General features: G+C 37.0%; 1 protein-coding gene across 17 annotated transcripts in view; it reads left to right on the top strand.

Moving 5' to 3' along the window:
• The first annotated feature begins 352 nt into the window (after window positions 1-352).
• Window positions 353-20,717, top strand: part of C2CD5 (C2 calcium dependent domain containing 5) — a 93,916-nt gene continuing 73,551 nt past the window's right edge. For 14 of the 17 annotated variants that reach the window (XM_026502284.4, XM_048216573.2, XM_026502283.4 and 11 more), the window contains exons 1-5: window positions 353-448; window positions 603-721; window positions 13,948-14,034; window positions 17,963-18,134; window positions 20,592-20,687. In XM_026502284.4, the coding sequence (XP_026358069.1) occupies window positions 632-721; window positions 13,948-14,034; window positions 17,963-18,134; window positions 20,592-20,687 (445 nt within the window). In that variant the 5' untranslated portion in view covers window positions 353-448; window positions 603-631. The remainder of the gene's footprint in view (window positions 449-602; window positions 722-13,947; window positions 14,035-17,962; window positions 18,135-20,591; window positions 20,688-20,717) is intronic. The other 3 variants (XM_057318788.1, XM_057318787.1, XM_057318786.1) reach the window with 1 other exon arrangement.

Genomic DNA, 20,717 nt, shown 5'->3' with positions numbered 1-20,717 from the left:
AGCTGGGAAAGGGTCGACCCGCGAAGTCACCGAGCCCTACGGAGTACTTCGCCCCGGAAGGCCCGCGTCAGCTCTGGAACAGCCGCGCACCAAATCACAGCCCAGGCTCGGTGGATGATGCAGGGCTCGACCCATTTCCCTGCCCTCCAGCTTCTTCGGAGTCCGTCCCGCCCCTCCATTTGCTCTCCGCGAATTTAGTTTCTCCGCTGAGAAGTGGGCCGAGCGCCGAATGATCGATGTTTCCTCCACGCCCCGAGAGCCGCCATTTTGGGGGGAGGAAAAGACAAGTAGGGGTGGCAGATCGTCCACGGGATGTTGAGTGGCTTTTGCTTCTCTTGTCAGCACTGTGGGACCGGGGTAGAAGAACCCACCGGGGTCACTTCTCCGACTGCCTCTCCGGAATGAGGCCTCAGCGTCCGCGCGGGACGGCCCCCTCATTCATCCGCGAGTGAGTGGCTATCGGCGGTGTGGCGCGCCCTCGCGCGCCCTCCGCTGTCAGTTATCCCGCGCGCTCCCGCCGGCGCGCGCAGCTCCCCGCGCGCTCCCGCCCCTCCCCCGCCCGGCTAGGAGCTCGGCGCAGACTCGCTTGTTTGTTTCTGCAGGAGCCCAAGGAGAGGCCGAAGCCGAGAAGATGCCTGGGAAGCTGAAGGTGAAAATCGTGGCTGGGCGCCATTTGCCAGTGATGGACCGAGCTAGTGACCTGACTGATGCCTTCGTGGAGGTTGGTGCAAGGTCCTGCCCCTCAAAACACAGGGAGTGCCAAGCCCTGTGAAGGATCCTACCCACCTCGCCCCCAGTTCTTCAGCCCATTCTCCTTTCGACTGCCGTCCTTTGTGCGGTGCTTGTCCAAGCCCTCCCTTGAGGGCTGACTGCCGAGACTGCAGCCCATGTGATGGGTGCACCGCTCCCGGGCGTCTGCGGCTCACTCTGCCGCGCGGGGAGGCAGTTACTGCTCTGCATGCTGGGGTGACCCTGATGTCAGGACTCATAACAGGCCACCTGCCAGTCAGGAGGAGATCCCGAGGCGTGGCCGCGCAGCCACCGAAACACACACACACACACACACACACACACGTTCTTCTGTTGAAGGAGAGATGGCTTCTCAAGCCAAAGTGATGGCGATCACATTAAGAAGGTAGATACAGTCCGTTATGGGCAGTTGGAGACCTACAAGGCGAGGCGACCCACTCTTGAGCATAACATTGTCTGAATCATCAGTGTAAGTTTTAAAACACAACCGTAACGCTTTCTGCTCCTGTATAGACTGGTAGGTATGATGAGCTGTTTTAGGGTAATTTAGTGCCTTGAGGTAGGAAGCCAATTAAGTGCCATGGATTTAAATTGCAAAATTGCTTTTAAAACCAGATGATTAGTTTAAAACTCATGCAAATTAGCACAGGCCTAGGGCCCGGAAAGTAATAACCCAGAGTCTGAAAGAAGCCAAGTAAAAATTGTAATAAAAATTGACTTGATGAGCCAGAGCATTAGAATAATAATCATTTGGGCTAGTAATGCATAAGAGTTGACAGCTACAGGATAATATATAGCCTGATTTCATCTCAATATAAAGTATTCTTGATGTTCCCTAAAGGATCTCTGACTTAATAACTGCAGCCCCCCTACCACACCCCCCAACATTGCTGTGGTCATTCTTAATCCCAACTTCATTTTCACTTGAGAAACAGATGCTGAGTGTGTTCTTGGGCCAGATGTTAGGTAATGGGGATACACAGATTACCAGAGCATAGTCTGCTTTCAGGTAGCTCAGAGACTGACCCATACAGTTTAGGTTAATAACTAATAGCTAGCATGTATTGAGTCTCATTATTGCCAGGTCTTTGCTAACTACTTTTTAATTGTTATTCCTCATAACAGTCCTGCTGTTATATTATTATCCCATATTACAGTTAAGGTAACAGGCCTAGGAACAGTAAAAAATTTGCCCCAAGCTTTCTTAACCTTGCTAATAGACTTGTGGACTGTTTTCTTAACCACCGTGCTAACATTGCGTCTCTAGACAACAAGTTGATGAGTGTTGTGGAATATGGAAACTTCATTCTGTCTCTGAAGGTTTAGGAAGTTTACCTAAGAAAATGACATTTGAGCTGAACCTCGAAGGACACACAGGATTGTACCAGGCAGAGGGAACATCAGAATGGGATCCCAGAATGGGATACATGGTATGTTCAGGGAACTATCTTAGTTTGAGACATGTCTGGAGTAAAAGGGAATATGTGGGTAGTGGAGGTTATGGGGGATGAGGCTGGAAAGGTAGATTGGTGTCAAATCTCATTTTCTGTACTGAATAATTTTTCCTTTACTCTGTAAGCAGAGGTAAGCAAAAAGAACTTTTTAAGGAGAAATGAAATATGATGATGTTTATTAGGTTGTTGATAGGATAACTTGTGTGGTAATGTTACTGATGGGCTGGGCAGAGGAAAGATGAGACAGGGAGATCAGTTAAGAAGGTGGTAAAATTATCCAGGCAATAATGTGCATGTCAAGAATGGGTGTGGGAACGGATTAGAGGAGAAAGACTTGAGGGACATTTCCTTTTTTTTTCTCAAGATTTTATTTATTATTTTTTTTTTTTTTGAGAGAGAGAGCTAGCGAGAGAGAGAACATTAGCAGGGGCAAAGGAAAGTGAGGGGCTCGATCCCAGGACTCTGTGATTGTGACCTGAGCCAAAGGCAGATGCTTAATTGACTGAGCCACCCAGGCGCCCCTTGAGGGGCATTTCTTAGGTAAAATTATCATGCCTTGGTAATAAATGGTTTTGCTGGTGAGGGAGGGGTTGGATTCAAGAGTGACTTTTAATTCCTTTTCAGCAAATAGTTATTGGAGTGCTGTTTGCCAGACCCAGTGCTAGTCACTGGTGTAGCTGATGCATATATGATAGTGAACAAAATAGACTTGGTTCCTAGTTTTATGAAGTTTGTATTTTGGTGGAAGAGACAGACATTAAAAAATAAAGTGATAAAATAGGTAATTGTGATGAGTTTCATGGAAAAAAACAATAAAGAGTAACAGGGAACATCTACTTTAGGTTGGGTAATCAGGAGACCTCTGAGGAAATGTCAAAGACCTGCTGAATGAGGAGGAGCCAGCTGCTCAGGGAGTGTATTAGGAAGTGAAGGAAGATGGGTGTGGCTGGCACGTGGGGTAAGATGAAATTGGAGAGTTAGTCAAGGAGCCAATCATGCAGGATCTTAGAGGCCATGATTAGGACTATGGATTTTATTCTAAATTCTATGGGAAGCGGTTGTTGAGATTAGTACTTTTTTTTTTTTTTTTTTTGCTGTCCGGAGTGTGGTCTGAAGAGGGAAAGAGCTGAAGCAGACAACTAATTAGGAGATTCTATAATAGTTCAAAAAAGAGAAGGTGGGGGCCAAGATGTTGATTTTGTAATGGAATCCATAGGATTTGTAGAGATTGATTGAGTAAGTGGAGAATCAATTTCTGTTTGGGTGTGTTAGGTTTGAGATGTTAATTGGAGTTGTCCATGAGGAAGTTAGAATAGTAAGTATGATGTTCAGAAGAGAGATGTGAGCTAGAAATGAGCTTATACAGGCCAGTGCTTTTGCACTCTGTGAGACCCAGGCCCCCTTTATATAGCAGGTATTTTGAAATCCACTCTTTCTGTGCTGGCATGATATTTATGGCCAATGTAACCTAGCCTCACAATTAAAAAATACCCAATATATTGTTCTAACTAGTAATATGACAAATTAGAGAAATTTTTTTAGTATGTGTTTCAATATGGAAGTACTTGTTCATGATCACAGTAGAAGGTACAAAGTAATCAGATTGAGTCCATGAATATATCCATCACTGTACTGGGTATAGTACAGTGTGCTGGGAATATAGTACTGAATAAGGCAAAAATTTCTTTAATCATGGAACTCACATTTTAGTGGGAGGATGGAGTTCATAAAGAAGGTAATTAAAAGATAAACTGATAGATGGTAAGAAAAAAAAGCAAGGATACAAGATAGGGTGTCTCATATATGTATAAAAATCACATGAATCTGACTCATACACAGTGAGACAGTTGTGTAGTTCTGACACCTTAGATAGGCCTTCATTGTTCTCTGATTTTTCAAAATAATCAACTAATGGGCAGAAGCAGAATTTTCCCTTAATTTACGTGATGGTTGTATTTCTTGACAATTATGTAACTGCATTACAACACCTTTTTTCCCCCATTAGAACACTTTTATCTGTAAAATGAGTTAGATTTTTAATCCTATGTGATTATCTGGTAGGACATTTGAAAATCATGGCTTAAGACAATTCTTCATTGTAGGGAACAATTTCTTGCATTGCAGGACACCTAGCTTCTCTGGCCCTTCCTTCTAAATATTACAACTATTCTCCACAAATAACACCCATAGAAATTTCTAAAATTCCCTTAGGAGTTGGTTTGTCCCTTTTGTAAACCTCTGACTTAGAGGGAGAAAGAAGAGGTATGGATCCTTGAAAAAACTTGACATTAAGCTGTCTATTACAGGAGGAGGACTAGGGGAAGAAAACTGAGATTATCAGACAATGGGGAGAGAGAAAAATCAGGAAAGTAATGTCTCAGAAGGCAAGAGGAAGTTTCTAGAAAGAGGAAGCCTTCAACCATTAAATGGCACTGAGAGGTCAGGTAAAGAGGACAGAAAAATCACTGGATTGGACAGTATGGAGGTTGTTACTGATCCTGACAAGGAGAGTGTCAAGGAAGCCCATACTGTAGTGAGTCAAAGAGGGTTAAAGTACAAGGGACAGGTGAGAAAGAGGTGTGGCACGAATAGGCAATTGTTTCAAGAAACAGGGCTATGAAGGGGAGAGGAGAAATAGTATGGTATTTGGGGAGTATGTAGCTTTTAGGACTTAAAAAAAGTAAGTTAGACGATACTAGAACATATTTGTGCGGTAATAGGAAGAATCCAGCAGAAAGGGAAAGATTAATGCAGGAAAAGGGGGATAATGAAGGATTACCATGTAATAAAGGGATAAATTGTGTGATGTAGCCTGTTAAGTACTGTATAAGCTCATAAGAAAGGGAGATAATGATGCCTGAATTGGTCATGAGAAGTCTTTGTGCTGTGCTTGAAGAATGGTAAAATTTCTATAGGCAGAGAGGAAAAGCAGCATTTTCTAGATGAATAAGACAAACTCAGGAAAAGCAAAAGGAGAGGGATAGAGCATATGTAATTGAAGGGAGGGTTCTTGGGAATAAAATTTGCTAGGTAAGGGGAATGCAGGTTATTGAACGGTCTGAAAACTAGAGGGGTAGAAGTCTGTACAATAGAAGCTCTCTTAAACAACTTCCATTAACTCACTTATCACAGTCCCCAGTGCTCTGCGTTCCTTCCATAAGCATATTCTCGAATATCCCACATTGCTAGTTATTCTCTCCTGTGCCTGCTTCTCCCATCAGTTGGCTGATAATACTTTACCAAGAGGCAGTTATGTTTTTTCCCCAAACCTGTTTATGCCAACTCAATTTGTTATTGTAATTTACTTAAACCTTATGTAAATTGGTGAAATAAGAGTGAAAATGAAGTTGATAATGCTATGTAAAGACATATGGATACAGTCACTAAACATTACTCTAGAATTAGATGGAGAAAAATCTAGGATTCTATGTTCGTATGTTTTTACATGCAATTTTAAGTTCTACCACCACATAAAAAAAACCCAAACTGGAAATCACAGATGGTACATTATGGGTGTGGTTTGTGCAAAAAAGATGATGCAGAACTCTAAACAGTGAACCCTTACTCAAAGAAGAGGCCTTACCCTTACATTCAAATATAGAGGAGGAATGAATATTTATATGTTTTATCTTAAAATGTTTACCATTTGAATCACTTGTAATGATTCTTTGATTTAACCAAATTACCAAATTATTTGATTAACTAATCAAATACTGATCCTGATTGCATTGGTTGAAGGAATTTCTATATATGATGTGAGGAATTTAGGAAGCCAGTGAAGACCAAATAGTGTGCATGTATGTATGTATGTATATATTTAAAGATTTATTTATTTATTTTAGAGAGAGAGACCAAATGGGGGTAAGGCCAGAGGGAGAAAGAGAGAGAATCTCAAATAGACTCTGCGCTGGGCACAGGGCTCAGTGTGGGGCTCGATCTCACGACCCTGAATGAGATCATGACCTGATGCGACACCAAGAGTGGGATGTGTAACCAACTGTGCCACCAAGGCACCCCACCAAGTAGTATTTAAAGATGATTATTCTTGCAGGAACCCCCAGAATGAAGGAGATGAAGTTCTGTATAAAAATAGTATTAATGGAAATTAATCCCAGTATTAATGTTCATGTTACAAACTGTTTGGCAATCTATATTATCATTTTGTGTTTATCCAGGAGCCTTTGAGGGAACAGGGAGAGGAAAAGAAATTAATATTTAATGATACCAGACATTTTGCTAGGTCTCTACATGCATTTTTGCCTGTAATACAACAATCCCCCCTTCAGAGGAGGAAGCAGCCTTAAATAACAGGTTAAATAACTTTCTCAAGGTAATTTAGCTAATGAGTGGGGAAAGAGAACGCTTTTACTTTACTAGGGAATCTCATTAAAATCCCTGGTGTTCTTTAACAAAGTTGTAAGGCATTCATTTAATTGCTGGGTAATAAAATCTCATTCGAATTAAATAAGACCAAATGAACTATGATTCTTCTTTAGTAGAAGGGGAATCATCACAATTTGGCGAAGTTCACACTCTGGCCTTTTTCTTTTCCTAAAATCTTTTTGTTTGTTTGTTTGTTTATTTAATGCAGTTGGGGGCTATCAGATCTTTACTATATCTTGAATGGACAGTTGACCAAAAGAAGAATAAAAGGTACAATATACCAGTACAGTATAGTAGAACAAACCTGAAGAGGGCTGAACTCACAATTTATTTATTTTTTAAAGATTTTATTTATTTGTCAGAGACAGAAAGAGAGAGCATGAGCACAAGTAGGGGGAGCGGCAGGCAGAGGGAGAAGCAGGCTCCCTGCTGAGCAGGGAACCTGATGTGGGACTCCTTATGGAGGCTGAGGTGTTTGATATTTGTGTTGTTGAGGTTATAGAAATAATTATTGAATATATTTCCATTTTTTTAAAGATTTTATTTATTTGTCAGAGAGAGAGAGAGCGCACGAGCAGGGGAGCAGCAGACAGAGGGAGAAGCAGGCTCCCCGCTAACCAGGGCCCCCCCACAGCCCCCCGATGGGGGACTTGATCCCACGGTCCTGAGATCATGACCTGAGCCGAAGGCAGATGCCCAACCAGCTGAGCCACCCAGGCATTCCTGAACTCAATTTAAAGAATGATATGGTAGTTTTGGCCGTTGAACCCAAACTTCTGGCTTTTGAAAGGTTTTGAATGATTTCATAATCCTAACAATACTTTACTTCAGATAAAGCTGTTTTTAGATAAATTTAGGAATAAGTATTTCCTCGATGTTTTGAATATTAAAATGTAATGAAAATTAAATTAGTAACTAAGCAGTAACTTCTGTTCTTCCCAGGCTCCCCTGCTGCGCACATCTGCATTGTTTCATTTTTTTACTGTTTGTGATTTAAAAAAATATATGGAAGTAATACATGAATGGCTCCCATTATAAAAGGTTGAGATAACTCAGAAATAAAACTTGAAAGCCCCTTACTTGGTACTTACTACACTGTACTGTATTCCCTACACCATGTCAGTCCTTTCTTCAGAGATAATTACTCTCAGTTCTTTGGCATGTGTTCGTTTACTCCCCCTCCTTTCCTTTAAAAAAAAAAAAAAAGTTTTACTTACATTTTAAAAAACAAATGTAATCATGCTTTATACATTCTGCAACTTGATTTTTTCAGTTATTATGTCATTGACATTTCCACATGACAGTACTTAAAATCAACTCCATGTTGATTTATTCAATAATTTTCCTGTTGCAGTACATGTGATTTATTCAATAATTTTCCTGTTGAATGACTATTTAGACTTTTTTAGTGTGTTTTAGGAAGGAAACTCATGTGAAAATGCTTCTTTAGGATGAATTCCTGGAAGTGGATCCAGAATTCTATAATTTTAATCAAAATAAATTTACTATGATTTTAATTTGAGTTTTTAAAGTTTTTGGGTTTTAAAATAATACATTTTATAAATAGGAAATATACGTGCATGGTTCAGAATTCAGAAGGCACAAAATGGGTCAACCTCTCTCTCATCGTGTTTCTTTTAACCAACCTGTTCTGTTCTTTCTAGTGGCCACTGTTAACATTTGTTGTATAACCTACTAAAAATAACCTATGCTATATAAAGGCATATATTATATGACTTACAACATTTTGCCATTTTTTTCTCTCAAAAATGTCATACATGCTATTCCACAGAAGAAAGATCTCTCTTGGTGATTGTTCTGTACCAGTGCGGAGAGAACTGCTTCATTCTTCTATTTAGTACTGTCCTGTGTGACTTTACCATACTTCATTTAACCAGTTCCAAATCTGTGGATATCTAGGTTATTTCCAATCTTTTGTTACTATGATGCTGCTTGTACATGTCATTGTTCCCTTCTGTATGAAGTTAAAGGGTGTAGGCATTTATCATTTTGATACATTGTCAAACTGCAGTCCTTAGAGATTGTTTTATTTTCTATTCCCACCAACAAAGTATTAGAAGACCTCATCAATACTGTTTTCAAACTGTTTGCTAACATGATAAGTAAAAATGTTGGTTTACTTTGCATTTCTCTTATGGTTGATCATCTTTTGATATATAGTTGACCCTTGAACCGTGTGGGGCCTTTTAGGGGCAGTTGACATCCCCCTCTCAATTCAGCGCAGTTGAAAATCACATACAACTTTTTGATTCTGCCCCCAAAATTAACTGCACATGGCCTGCTGTTGACCGTCAGCCTTACCGATGACATAAAATTGGTTAACACATAGTTTGTATGTTATATGTATTATATACTGTATTCTTACAATAAAGTAAACTAAAGAAAAGAAAATGTTTTTAAGAAAATCGTAAGGAAGAGAAAATATATTTATAGTACTGTACTGTATTTATAGATACGGTGAGTTTACAATGTATATTTACAGGATGAATCATCTGTCAGTAACTATATCAATATTGTCTTAAATGATACAAAACACAGTAGATGTTACATATATTACTGACACTAGACATGAAAAATGAAAAGATAATGTGAAAAAGAAATTCATATTTATTTACAAATATAATGATTTATGCGTTGATAACAAACAAACAGCAGTATGATTGCTTTATGGTAGCCTAGTGTAATCGATAGGATTGCTTCACAGTAGCCTAGCCTGTATACTAACAAGTGAATCGTTATAAAAAATTTTTTATGGTTTACAGTATTACAGTCATATTTATAATACAATATTAGAAATATAACTTAAAAAATCATTTACTTGGGATTATAGGCTGATAGCAGTTTCTCCAGTTTTGAGAGAGAGGCGTAGTGTAGTTACATAATTCTTTGAAAGCAAAGTTATGAAACAATAAGAAAACTAACTTCTGGGATACCTGGGTGGCTCAGTTGGTTAAGCATCTGCCTTTGGCTCAGGTCACGATCCTGGGGTCCTGGGATCGAGCCCCATGTCAGGCTTCCTCCTCAGTGGGGAATCTGGTTTTCCCTCTCTCCCCCTGCTTGTGCACACTCTCTCGCTCTCACTTGCTCTCAAATAAGTAAATAAAGGTTAAAAAAAAAAACCCCACTAACATCTGATTAATTTTGTATTAAATGTTGCTCACCTATGTCTGTATAAGTATAGGCTAAGCACTTCTATACAAGTCTTTCGTATGGTGATTCCTTAGGCAATGATGATGATACAGAAATGCCTCATGTGGCTCTTTCCGTGCAGTTACTAGATTTTCACATGAAGACATTCACATATACACAACTGTTAAGTTTATTAACTGTATGGCATGATGATTATGTACCATTCATTAACTGGAAATGGATTGTCATAAAGGTCTTCATCCTCATCTTCATGTGGAGTAGGTGGAGGAAGAAGAGGGGTTGGTCTTGCTGTCTTGGGTGGCAGAAGTGGAACAGATGGAGGAGTTGGAAGGGGAGGCAGGAAAGACAGGCACACGTGGAATAACTTTACTGAAATTATGTTGTAATTTCTGACATTTTTCCTTTTTCATTTAAAAAAAATATTTCTATACAGTACCACTGTTTGCTTTAGTTTCAGTGCTAGTATCCTAGAAAGTTCCATGTTGTAAAAGAAATCAGTAGCAGTCTTGAATCGTCAGATCCTTTCTGCCAGGTTGTCTAATATCAATTTGTTTTTGGTCACTGCTTCTTCTACAGCTTCTTTCTCATCGTCTGGCACTGGTTGGGAAGCAGTCATCTCCATCAAGTTGTCTTTTGTTAATTCTTCTGGTGTGTTTATTAGCTCTTAAATTTCTCCAAGACCCAAAGCTTGATACCCTTCACCCTTTACCTATCCACAAACTTCTCTTATTCCCTTGATTGGCTCTGTTGTAAATCCTGTGAAGTCATGAACAACATCTGGACATAGTTTTCTCCAGCAGTAATTGTTTCATGTTGATGGCTTTCATGGCTTTTACTGCAATGATGGCTTCTTCAGTGGTGTAATCCCTCCAGACTTCCATGATGTTCTCTTATCAGAGTTCTCTTCCATAGTGTTGACAATCCTTTTCAAAGAATACCATGTATTCTTTAAAGTTCCTTATGACCCCCTGATCTAGAGGCTGATTATGGAGAGCTTGTGTTTGGGGGCAGGTAGGCCACTTTGATGCCCTTGGTGTTGAACTCATGGGGTTCTGGGTGGCCAGAGGCATTGTCCAATATCAAAAGAACTTTAAAAGGCAGTCTCTTAGTGGCAAGGCATTTCCTGACTTCAGGAACAAATCATCAATGGAACCAATCTAGAAAAAGGGTTCTGGTACAACCAAAAGACTGGCAGCTGGTGTCTGTCTTTTCCCTTCAAGGCTTGGGGGTTAGCAGCTTTATAAATAAAGGCAGTTCTGTTCATAGACCTGACTGCATTTGCACAAAATGGTAGAGTTAGTATATTCCTTCTTGCCTTAAATCCTGGACCTTACTTTTTTCTCTTCCTGCTAATAAATACACTTCATGGTGTTTTTTTCCAAAACCCTTCCAGAATAGGGTACTTTTGTCTGCATTAAAAATCTGTTCAGGCAGATATCCTTTCTCCTCAGTGATTTTCTTGATGGTGTCTGGGAACTCGTCTGCTGCCTCTTGGTCAGCATGAGCTGCTTTTCCTGTTATCTTGACATTTTTTAAGCCAGTCCTCTTTCTAAAATTATCATACCATCCTTTGCTGGCATCAAATTATCCAGCTTTAGATCTTTCACCTTCCTTTTGCTTTCAGTTATATAATGACTTCACTTTTTTCTCGAATCATATTAGAATCTAGAAATATGCTTACCTTATAGCACTCCTGCAACCATATAAAAGCTGCATTTTCAGTATGAGACAAAAAGGTATTTTGCAGAAAGTGTAAGTTTTTTGCACCTGCTGGCATAGCTGCAGCATTGGCTTCATGAATTTTCTTTTTTTACAGTGGTCCTTATGCTGGATTCATTTATCTTGAAGCAGCAGGCAAGTGCAGCTGCAGACCTCAGTCTACAGTACATATCAAGCAATTCAGCTTTTTCTTGTAATGTTATTACTTTTCTTTGATTCTTGGGAAAACTTCAAACAACTCTAGTGGCACTTCGTATAGGTCTCATGATGTTACCCAAGGTTTGCGGTGTTGCACTAAACACAATGAAAAATACGCAAGAACTGCGAGAGGTCACTTTGTACTGCAACGTGCAATTTACTGAAGAGATGAATTGCTCACACAGAGATGGGTAGCATCATACAGTGTTTTAAGTGGATACTAGCAACACTTGGGCTCATGGCAGTAGCAACAGAAGGTGGTTTGAAATTATTACAGTAGTACAGTATGTACTATTCATTTTATGCAATTATGATTTAATACCACATCCTTACATTCATTTACATTTCTTTCAACTGCTAATGGCATCTTGTATGGTCTGTTACATATTTCTGTGCATGTTTTGATCAATTTTAACTTTTTAGTGTGTATTCTATGTATTAAGTGATAAAATAGACTAGTATTTACATATATATGCATTCATGACATAACTATTTCTTAGTTTTTTGCTATTTCTAGGCTACGTGGTTTGTCTATGAGTTTTTTCAATTTGTTACAAATCTTCAAAAGATTTTCCATCATATTTATTGAAAAAAATCTGCCTATACTTGGATGAGTGCTGTTCAAATCCATGTTGTTCAAGGTTTAATTGTATTTTAAAAGCATCTATATTAAAATAAATAAAAACATCTATATTTCCATTTCTTTGAATTGTTTGTTCATGTCCTTTGCCTATTTTTTGTTGGGTTATTCATCTTTTTCATATTGCTTTATAGGAACTCATTAGAAATTAAAGTTGATGTTTATTGTATATTTAGCAATACTTTTTCTCAATTTCTTATTTATCTTTGGCTTTCTTATATTCTTTATTGTGCCAGAAGTTATTATTTTCACATAATTTTTTTAACCTTTTCTACCCTCTAACTAACCTGCCTAAGCACCAAAATGGTTGGTACCATGCCTAATAATTCAAATTAAACGATAAAACACTTAGAAAAATATACAGAAGATGAAAATAATTATTCTTTTGGATATTTTGCTTTTAGAAAATTTCCTGGACTGATAAAACAGGAAAATCAGCATATATAATACCAAAAGAGAAGGCGATTTCTTTCAAGAAGGAAAGGAGGTTTCAAAGATTATCTGCTTGAACTAGCATTTCCTAAGACTCTACAGTGCGTAAAATGATGTGCTGGATATTGTCTTTTTTTAAAATTTAAATTCAATTAATTAACATATACTGTATAATTAGTTTCAGATGTAGAGTTTAGTGCTTCATCAGTCTTATATAATACTCAGTACTCATTAGATCACGTGCCCTCCTTAATGTCCATCCAGTTACCCCATCCCCCCAACTCTCCTCCCCTCCAGCAACCTTCAGTTTGTTTCCTATGCTTAAGAGTCTCTTATTGCTGGAAATTGTCTTAAAGGCGATAAGCTTTAGTGAATTTAGAGGTTAGGAAAGATAACAGTAATGACTAATAGAATTAGGGGAGAGATCAAATTTAGGAAAGGTGAGGCCATCTAGGAAGTAGTTCCCTAGCTGTTTTGCTCTTAAGCTTCCTGACCACTTCTCAAATTCAGTCAGATTTCATAATCTCCATTCTTTTTTGGAAGCAAGTCCCAGGGATTTAGCCTGCTTTCTGCTTTCTTCATTCCCTTCTTATTTATTTTTGGATCTTTGTGATTTACTGTCTGCCAAGACTGGTTGTGAAATAAGATAGTCTCTCCATCCAATCCCTTTCATTGTCCCTGAAGATAAAACCTTTAATGATAATGGTTTGTTGCTAATCACTGTGTGTGCACCAATAAGGGATTAAAAAAGATAACAAAATGGGGAAGCTGGAAAACAGAAGGATATATTTCTAAGTTCTTACAATAATGGGCTGGAGTTCTGGATTCCCAAGCTGAGATGGTGAAAGGACGGTGCTGATGTTTTTTCCTTCTGATTTTATTCTTGCTGGTCCTCTGCCCTCAAGATTCCTCTTTTTTGTGAGCTTTTGTTTCCTGAAGGCTATATTGACTTCTTCCTTCATATTGACAAAATAGGCTGTTTTTAATTTCTGTGTAGAGCTAGTCAACCAGAGCAGTGGTTGACTTATTTCAGGTCTAGCCTATAAACTTATTGGACTGTACTTTCTTCCCTTTTGTTTCAGGGGATAGTTGCCTTTTTTCCCCCCTCCATGGTTAATCTTCCCATTGCTTGGCTGACATCAAAACTTACTTTTATTTACATTTTTGATGTTTATATTTGGATTGTTTATTTGTTTTTAGGTAAAATTTGGTAATACCACCTTTAAAACAGATGTGTACCTCAAGTCCCTCAACCCTCAGTGGAACTCAGAATGGTTTAAATTTGAGGTAAGTTTTTATTTTTTAATTTTTTAAAAAAGATTTTGTTTATTTGAGAGAGAGAGAGAGAGCAAGAGAGAGAGCACACGCAGAGGGGAGGGGCAGAAGGAGAGGGATAAGCAGAGGGGAGGGGCAGAAGGAGAGGGATAAGCAGACTCCCGTTGAGCAGGGATTTCCCCCTGCCCTCCCCCCCCCCCCCCCCCCCCCCGCTGCTGTGGGGCTCAATCCCAGGGTCCCGGGATTATGATTTGAGCTGAAGGCAGATGCTTAACCTACTGAGCCACCCAGGTGTCCCTTAAGGTAAGTTTTTAAATGTCAGCATTTTTTAGTGTATTTTTTTGACATGACCCCTTCCTCCCATGAATGATAGGAGTACCTTTTATTTCAGGTATAGTAGTTTTCCTACACCATAAAAATACTTTCTTTTTTGCTTAACTAAGATTATTAAGTTTTAAAAAAATAATGTTATAGTTAAGAAAATACAGTGTATGAATGCAAGAACACAGATTTTAAAAAAATAATCCCTTAAAGTATATTATTATTACTGTAATAGTCTCTGGATTTTAGAATATACCAAAAACCACTTAAGAGTAGTGTACAAATTAAATTTTTTAAAAAATTGTAGTCAAAAATATGTATTTTTAAAATGCCATTTTAACCAATTTTAAGTATAATTCAGTAGCATTGATTACTTTCACAATGTTGTACAAGCATCACTATTTCCAAAACTTTTTTATCTTTCCAAATAGAAACTAATTCAGCAGTAACCACCCCCTCTTCTCCTAGTTCCTGATAACATCTAACCTACGTCCTGTCTCTTTGAATTTGCCTGTGTTAGATACAAGTGGAATCATTATGGTATTTGTCTTTTTGTGTCTGGCTTTCACTTAGCATAATGTTTTCAAGGTTTATCCATGTTGTATCATCTTTCAGAATTTCTTTACTTTTTATGGCTGAATAATATTCTTGTGTGTGTGTGTGTGTGTGTGTGTATCACATTCTATTTATCCATTTATCTGTTGATGGACATTTGGGTTGTTTTCACTTTTTGGCTACTGTGAATAATACTGCAGTAAACATTAGTGTACAAGTATCTGTTTAAGTCCCTGTTTTCAGTTCTTTTGAGTATATGCCCAAAAATGGAAGTGCTGGGTCATACGATAAATTGTAATGTTTAGTTTTTTGAGGAACTGCCAAACTGTTTTCTGTAGTAGCTACACCATTATACATTCCCACCAGCACATATGAAAAAATTCTAATTTTTCTGCATCTTTGTCAAGCTTTGTTATTTTCTGTTTTTTAAAAAAATCGTGCCATCCTGGTAGGTGTGAAGTGATGTTTGCAGTGTAATTTTAATATGCATTTTTGTCATGAATGAGGTGACGTATGCTTTTTTATGGTTAAGGACCACTTGCATTTCTTTTACTTTGAACTACCATCTCATATTTTAACTCCCCAAAGAAGATATTTAGAGATGAAATATGGAGGTAGACTTCACAGGACTTGGTGACTAGCTTAATGTGGAAAATGTAGGTGTGATGTGGTATGTGATTGGTTTTGATTTGCATTTCCCTAATGACTAAAAACGTTGAGCCTCTTTTCATGTGTTTATTAGCTGCTTGTATGTCTTCTTTGGAAAACTGTTCAAGTTCCTTTCTCGTTTTTAAGTTGGGTTGTTTATCTTATTAGTAATTTTCATGATAGTAGGACACTAATATTTAAGAATATTAATTTCATTTTTTTGATGATGCAGTACCATAATTTTTAAAGCTGCAAAGTACTCAAGTAGCTTAGGTAACTTTAAAAGATAATATATTTGTACTTACTTTTCTGAAATAAGGGATTTTTATAATGTTAATGAGATTTAGCAACTAAAGTTACCAGCCATTTCCCTTAAAATTTACTAAGTTTACTATTTTGGCTAGTACTTCTAATAATAGTGTATATTGTGTGAAAGATGTTCTTAAACTTTGTGTTTATAGTTAACATTAATTATATACTTTTTTAACCTTGTTTGTTAGTTGCAATTGGCATTAGTTTTTATGTTGTGAACTCTCAAATATCATGAAGAAATGGATGGGATGTCTTTGGAGCAGCGGTTAATGGCTTAGTTTATGACTTTTTCCCTTTTACTAAATATATAGGTAATGCCGTAATATGGAATACCATTGATGACATATGATTCATATGGATTGGAAATCAAAACAAGTATTTTATTTTAACATTTCACTGTGGAAATTTTCAAATATGCATAAAAGTAGACAGGTTACCTATCCATCACCTACCTTTACTTTTACCTATACATTGTGCTTTTCTTGTTTTACCTGTTACACCACCCCCTACTTGGAGGGTGGGGTGGCAGGAGTATTTTAAGGCAAATTCAAAATACTAGCAATTCCATCCATAACTTTTTAATTATGTCTCTCTTATAGAGAGGTATCCCCTTTTTTGAAAACAAATCATCCAGTCACATTATTACGTCAGTGATACCCGCAATAATTCTTGCTCGTACTTTAATTCTTAATCTTCAGAGGTTAGATTGTTAGTCTAAAATCAACACGAAATTAAATGGAATGGGGAAAGGCATAATATTTCATAATTAAGTTTAAAAAATGAACCAAAGTATATGGTTTGCAGAGATATCACTTGACCAAAGCATATGTAAGGAAAATAAAGATTTTAGTTCACCACAAACTCCGTCTTAATGAACAGTATTCTATGTCTGCTGTAATGACAAACATTCATAGACTGCATTTAAAAAGTATAGTATTTTAGTTATAGAAAATAATAATCCTTTTATATCCCATCCTTACAAATATCTGTAATATTGTGTTCCATCTGACCTCTACATTTGACGAGGAGTACTGGCAAATTAGAGGATGAAATGGTATCCAGAGGATGGCAGCCGGAATCTTTTTTTGCCTCATTCTTTGCCTTAGTCAGTTTGGGCTGCTGTAACAGAGTACCATAGAGTACGTGGCTTAAACAATAGCCTTTTATTCCTGACATTTCTGGATGCTGGGAAGTCTGAGATAGGGTACCATCATGGTTTTGTTTTGCTGAGGTCCCTCTTTCTGGCTTGTGGATAGTGATCTTCTTGCTGTGTCCTTACATAGCAGGGAGAGAGATCGTGTTTCCCCGTCTTTGCTTGTAAGGATACCAATCCCATCTGTGAGGACTCCACCCTTATGACCTGATTACCTCCCAAAGACCCCATCTCCAAATACCATCATACTGGGGATTAAGACTTCCATATACAGATTTTCAGGGGACAGAAACATTCAGTTCACTGCATTCTCCATTGTAGTCCCTCTTTTTAGCCAGTGCTTGGCATGTGATAAGTAATTGATGGTAAGTAAAAGGAGAGAGAACAAACATTTATTTCACTTACTTAATTCATAAACTTTAATTGTTTTTTCTTACCAATAATATGTTAGTTTTTCCTACAGTTTTATTTTGTGAAGTTGTCTTTAGAAATGATGGTATCATGGTGCTCATTAGCATCCTTGCTCTCCTGTAGATAATATATGTACTCTGTTATGACATTCTTTAAGCATTTTTGTCGGATATTGTAAGTAGAGTAGTAAAACACAGGATGATATGTAGAAAAAGAAATTAAACATGGGGCCCAACACAGCCTGAGCTTACAACCCTGAGATCAAGACCTGAGCTATGATCAAGAGTTGGATGCCTAACCAACTGAGCCATCTAGGTGCCCCAAACTATACTCTTTTTCCTTAGAAATTTGGCATCTTTTATAGAAAAAGGGGTTATAACTTGTGTATGTGTGTGTTAATCCCTTTACCTTTGTGCTTAGAGATAAATCTGTAAGTTTTTTTTTTCCAGAAATAAGTAATCTTTTACATTTGGTATATGTATATATTTATGGTAATGAAGATTTAAAATTTAAAGATTTAATTTGAAGGTATACTTTTAGGTGGATGATGAAGATTTACAGGATGAACCTCTACAAATCACGGTTCTTGACCATGACACTTACAGTGCAAATGATGCCATTGGTAAAGTGTACATTGATATTGATCCTTTACTCTACAGTGAGGCTGCAACAGTCATCTCAGGATGGTTTCCAATTTATGATACCATACATGGTAAGGAGTATATTTTAAGAAAATAAATCACAGATTTTAAAATTTATCCTTAAAGACTTCTGTGCTACACTTGTGGTTTTAAAATATATTTATCTTTAAAAGGTATTTTCTTTTTAATAGATAGTCACAAAATATTGTGGGTGGATTCGTTATTTTTCTGAACATAATTTGAAGTAATCCCTGCTAAATTTGTACAATATAGCAAGTAAATGCATTTAAAAATCATCTACAAATGTACAGCGGAGTTTTCTAGAGTTTTTATGATATATAATATAACCACACGTTGAATGCAGAGCAGAAGTAGAATCTAACTGTATTCCCTGAAGCTAAACATTATAGAGAACTATAAAAATGTAAGTGCTATTCTTATTACTAGTTTTTTTGTTTTTCAAAATATAGTTATTTTTATAAAAATGTTGTTTATAGTAATAAGTAAATATTTTAAAAAATTCTTAGCCTTAATTTTAATTTTCATCCTCAATTTTAATATAATTTTTTTAATTTTTAAATTTTTTAAAAGATTTTATTTGGAGAGAGAAAGGGAGAAAGAGAATGAGCAGGGGGGAGGGGCAGAGGGAGAGGGAGAAACAGACTCCCCACTGAGTGGGAATCTGATCGCAGGACCTTGATATCATGACCTGAGCTGAAGTCAGAGGCCCAACCGACTGAGCCACCCAGGTGTCCCTCTCAATTTTAATTTTAATTATAACATCGTAAATACTGATATATGACACATATAAACAAAAACTCCTTGAAGTTCTCAATAATTCTTAAGATTGTAAAAGTGGTTCTGTCATCAGAAAGTTTGAGAACTGCCAGTCTGAAAATATGCCATCTTTTTAGAATGGCAGATGGACCCATAAGGAACTGGCAAATGCTTCTCTCTATAGTCTAGCATCTTTCTGCCTATTTTACATTTTTGACCTGGCAATTCCATTGATAGTAGTTTATTATAAGAATGATAAACTGAGATTTATGTAAAAGTATATTTATTGTGACCCTTACATTCTATTATTATTTGTTAATATTTACAATGGTAAAATAAATTGGAAAAGAAGATTTACTTAAATAAATTAGAGCATATAGACCATGAATTATGCAGCCAGAACAAAATGCATGTTTTTAGAATAGAGTGGCATAGGAAATGTGTATGATTTGTAACATTGTAAAATTTTGTAAAATTCAGATTATAAAACTATAGGATGATTACATATTTGTTTAGAAAGAAAAGAATTGCATATATGTGATATCATGTGATAAATTGGCAGAATACATGATAAAATGTTTATTCTTTTTTTTTAAAGATTTATTTATTTATTTTAGAATGAGAGTGTGAGGAGGGGCAGAGGGAGAGAATCTCAAGCAGACTCCCTGCTGAGCACAGAGCCCTATGGCCCTCATGACCTGAGCTGAAACCAAGAGTTGGACACTTAACCACCTGAACCACCCAGGCGCCCTGATAAAATGTTTATTCTTGGATAGTTTTATTTCTGGACTATAATCCTATTTTTCCTCTTTTGTTTTTTTCTATATTTTCTACAATATATGTGTATTATCTTTGTAGTCAGGAAATAAAATCCAGTCCCATAGTGTATTACCAATAAAACACACCACTGGAGAAATAATCTGGGCTTAGATTAAAGGCAATAGCAGTATGAATGAATGAATTTTCCAAATATTTTATATCAAATACTGTTTATAGTTGGTTTAATGTGTTTAGGGACCCTTTGTTAGGAACATAATCTCATTATTTCAGTGGGTAAATGAGCAAGTCACTCTTTTTAGAAGGCCTTCTATAACTCTGAATTTGACTGACATGCAATCAGGACAGCCCAGTAAAAATATTTAGTAGATGTTAGAGACTGGGTCATTTTTATTTATTAGGGCATGTTCCAAAAAGCCCTTATTTTTAGAATTTCTTAGTTCATTTTAACTTAATATATTCATTGAAAAGAATAAAACTTTTGTGTTAAATCAGATTCTTGGCATCTGTTGTTAAGACCGTTTAAGATCTGACTTCTAATCCTGGCTGTACTGCTTAACTAGTTATTGACACTATGCAAATTATTTAACTTTCATTAAACTTTAATGTTTTTCTCTGTAACATGAGGATGATAATACTTCAGAAATTACCTTACTGGGTTGGTGTGAGAACTATGAGATACTACACCTAAGCCATTTAGAACATTATCCGTGATCATCATTGTTGTCATCAATTTAAATGTGGCTCCTCTGCAGTTACTCTTGATTCAAATTAGTAGAGACTTATTCATTCTCTAGTGTATATGTGTACTTCAGAAAATGTAATAAACTACTTAGAGTAAAAATAATTAGGAAACAAAGTTAGCATTGCTATTATGCTTGATATTTTAAAATCATCAGTTGGCGTTCATTTGCTGGATTATTGTCCTTTTTTTTGTCAAGGTAAAAACTTGGATTTTCCTTTTGAAATTTTAGGTATCCGTGGGGAAATCAATGTAGTTGTCAAAGTAGACCTCTTCAATGATTTAAATCGATTTAGGCAGTCATCATGTGGAGTCAAATTCTTTTGCAGTAAGTAAATGCATTTTATTTATCATTTAA

This window comes from Ursus arctos, unplaced genomic scaffold (genome assembly GCF_023065955.2).
Source record: "Ursus arctos isolate Adak ecotype North America unplaced genomic scaffold, UrsArc2.0 scaffold_26, whole genome shotgun sequence".
In the NCBI taxonomy this organism is placed as follows: Eukaryota; Metazoa; Chordata; class Mammalia; order Carnivora; family Ursidae; genus Ursus; species Ursus arctos.
Note: the sequence above shows the minus strand (reverse complement) of the source record. Positions and strands in the feature narration are given on the sequence as shown.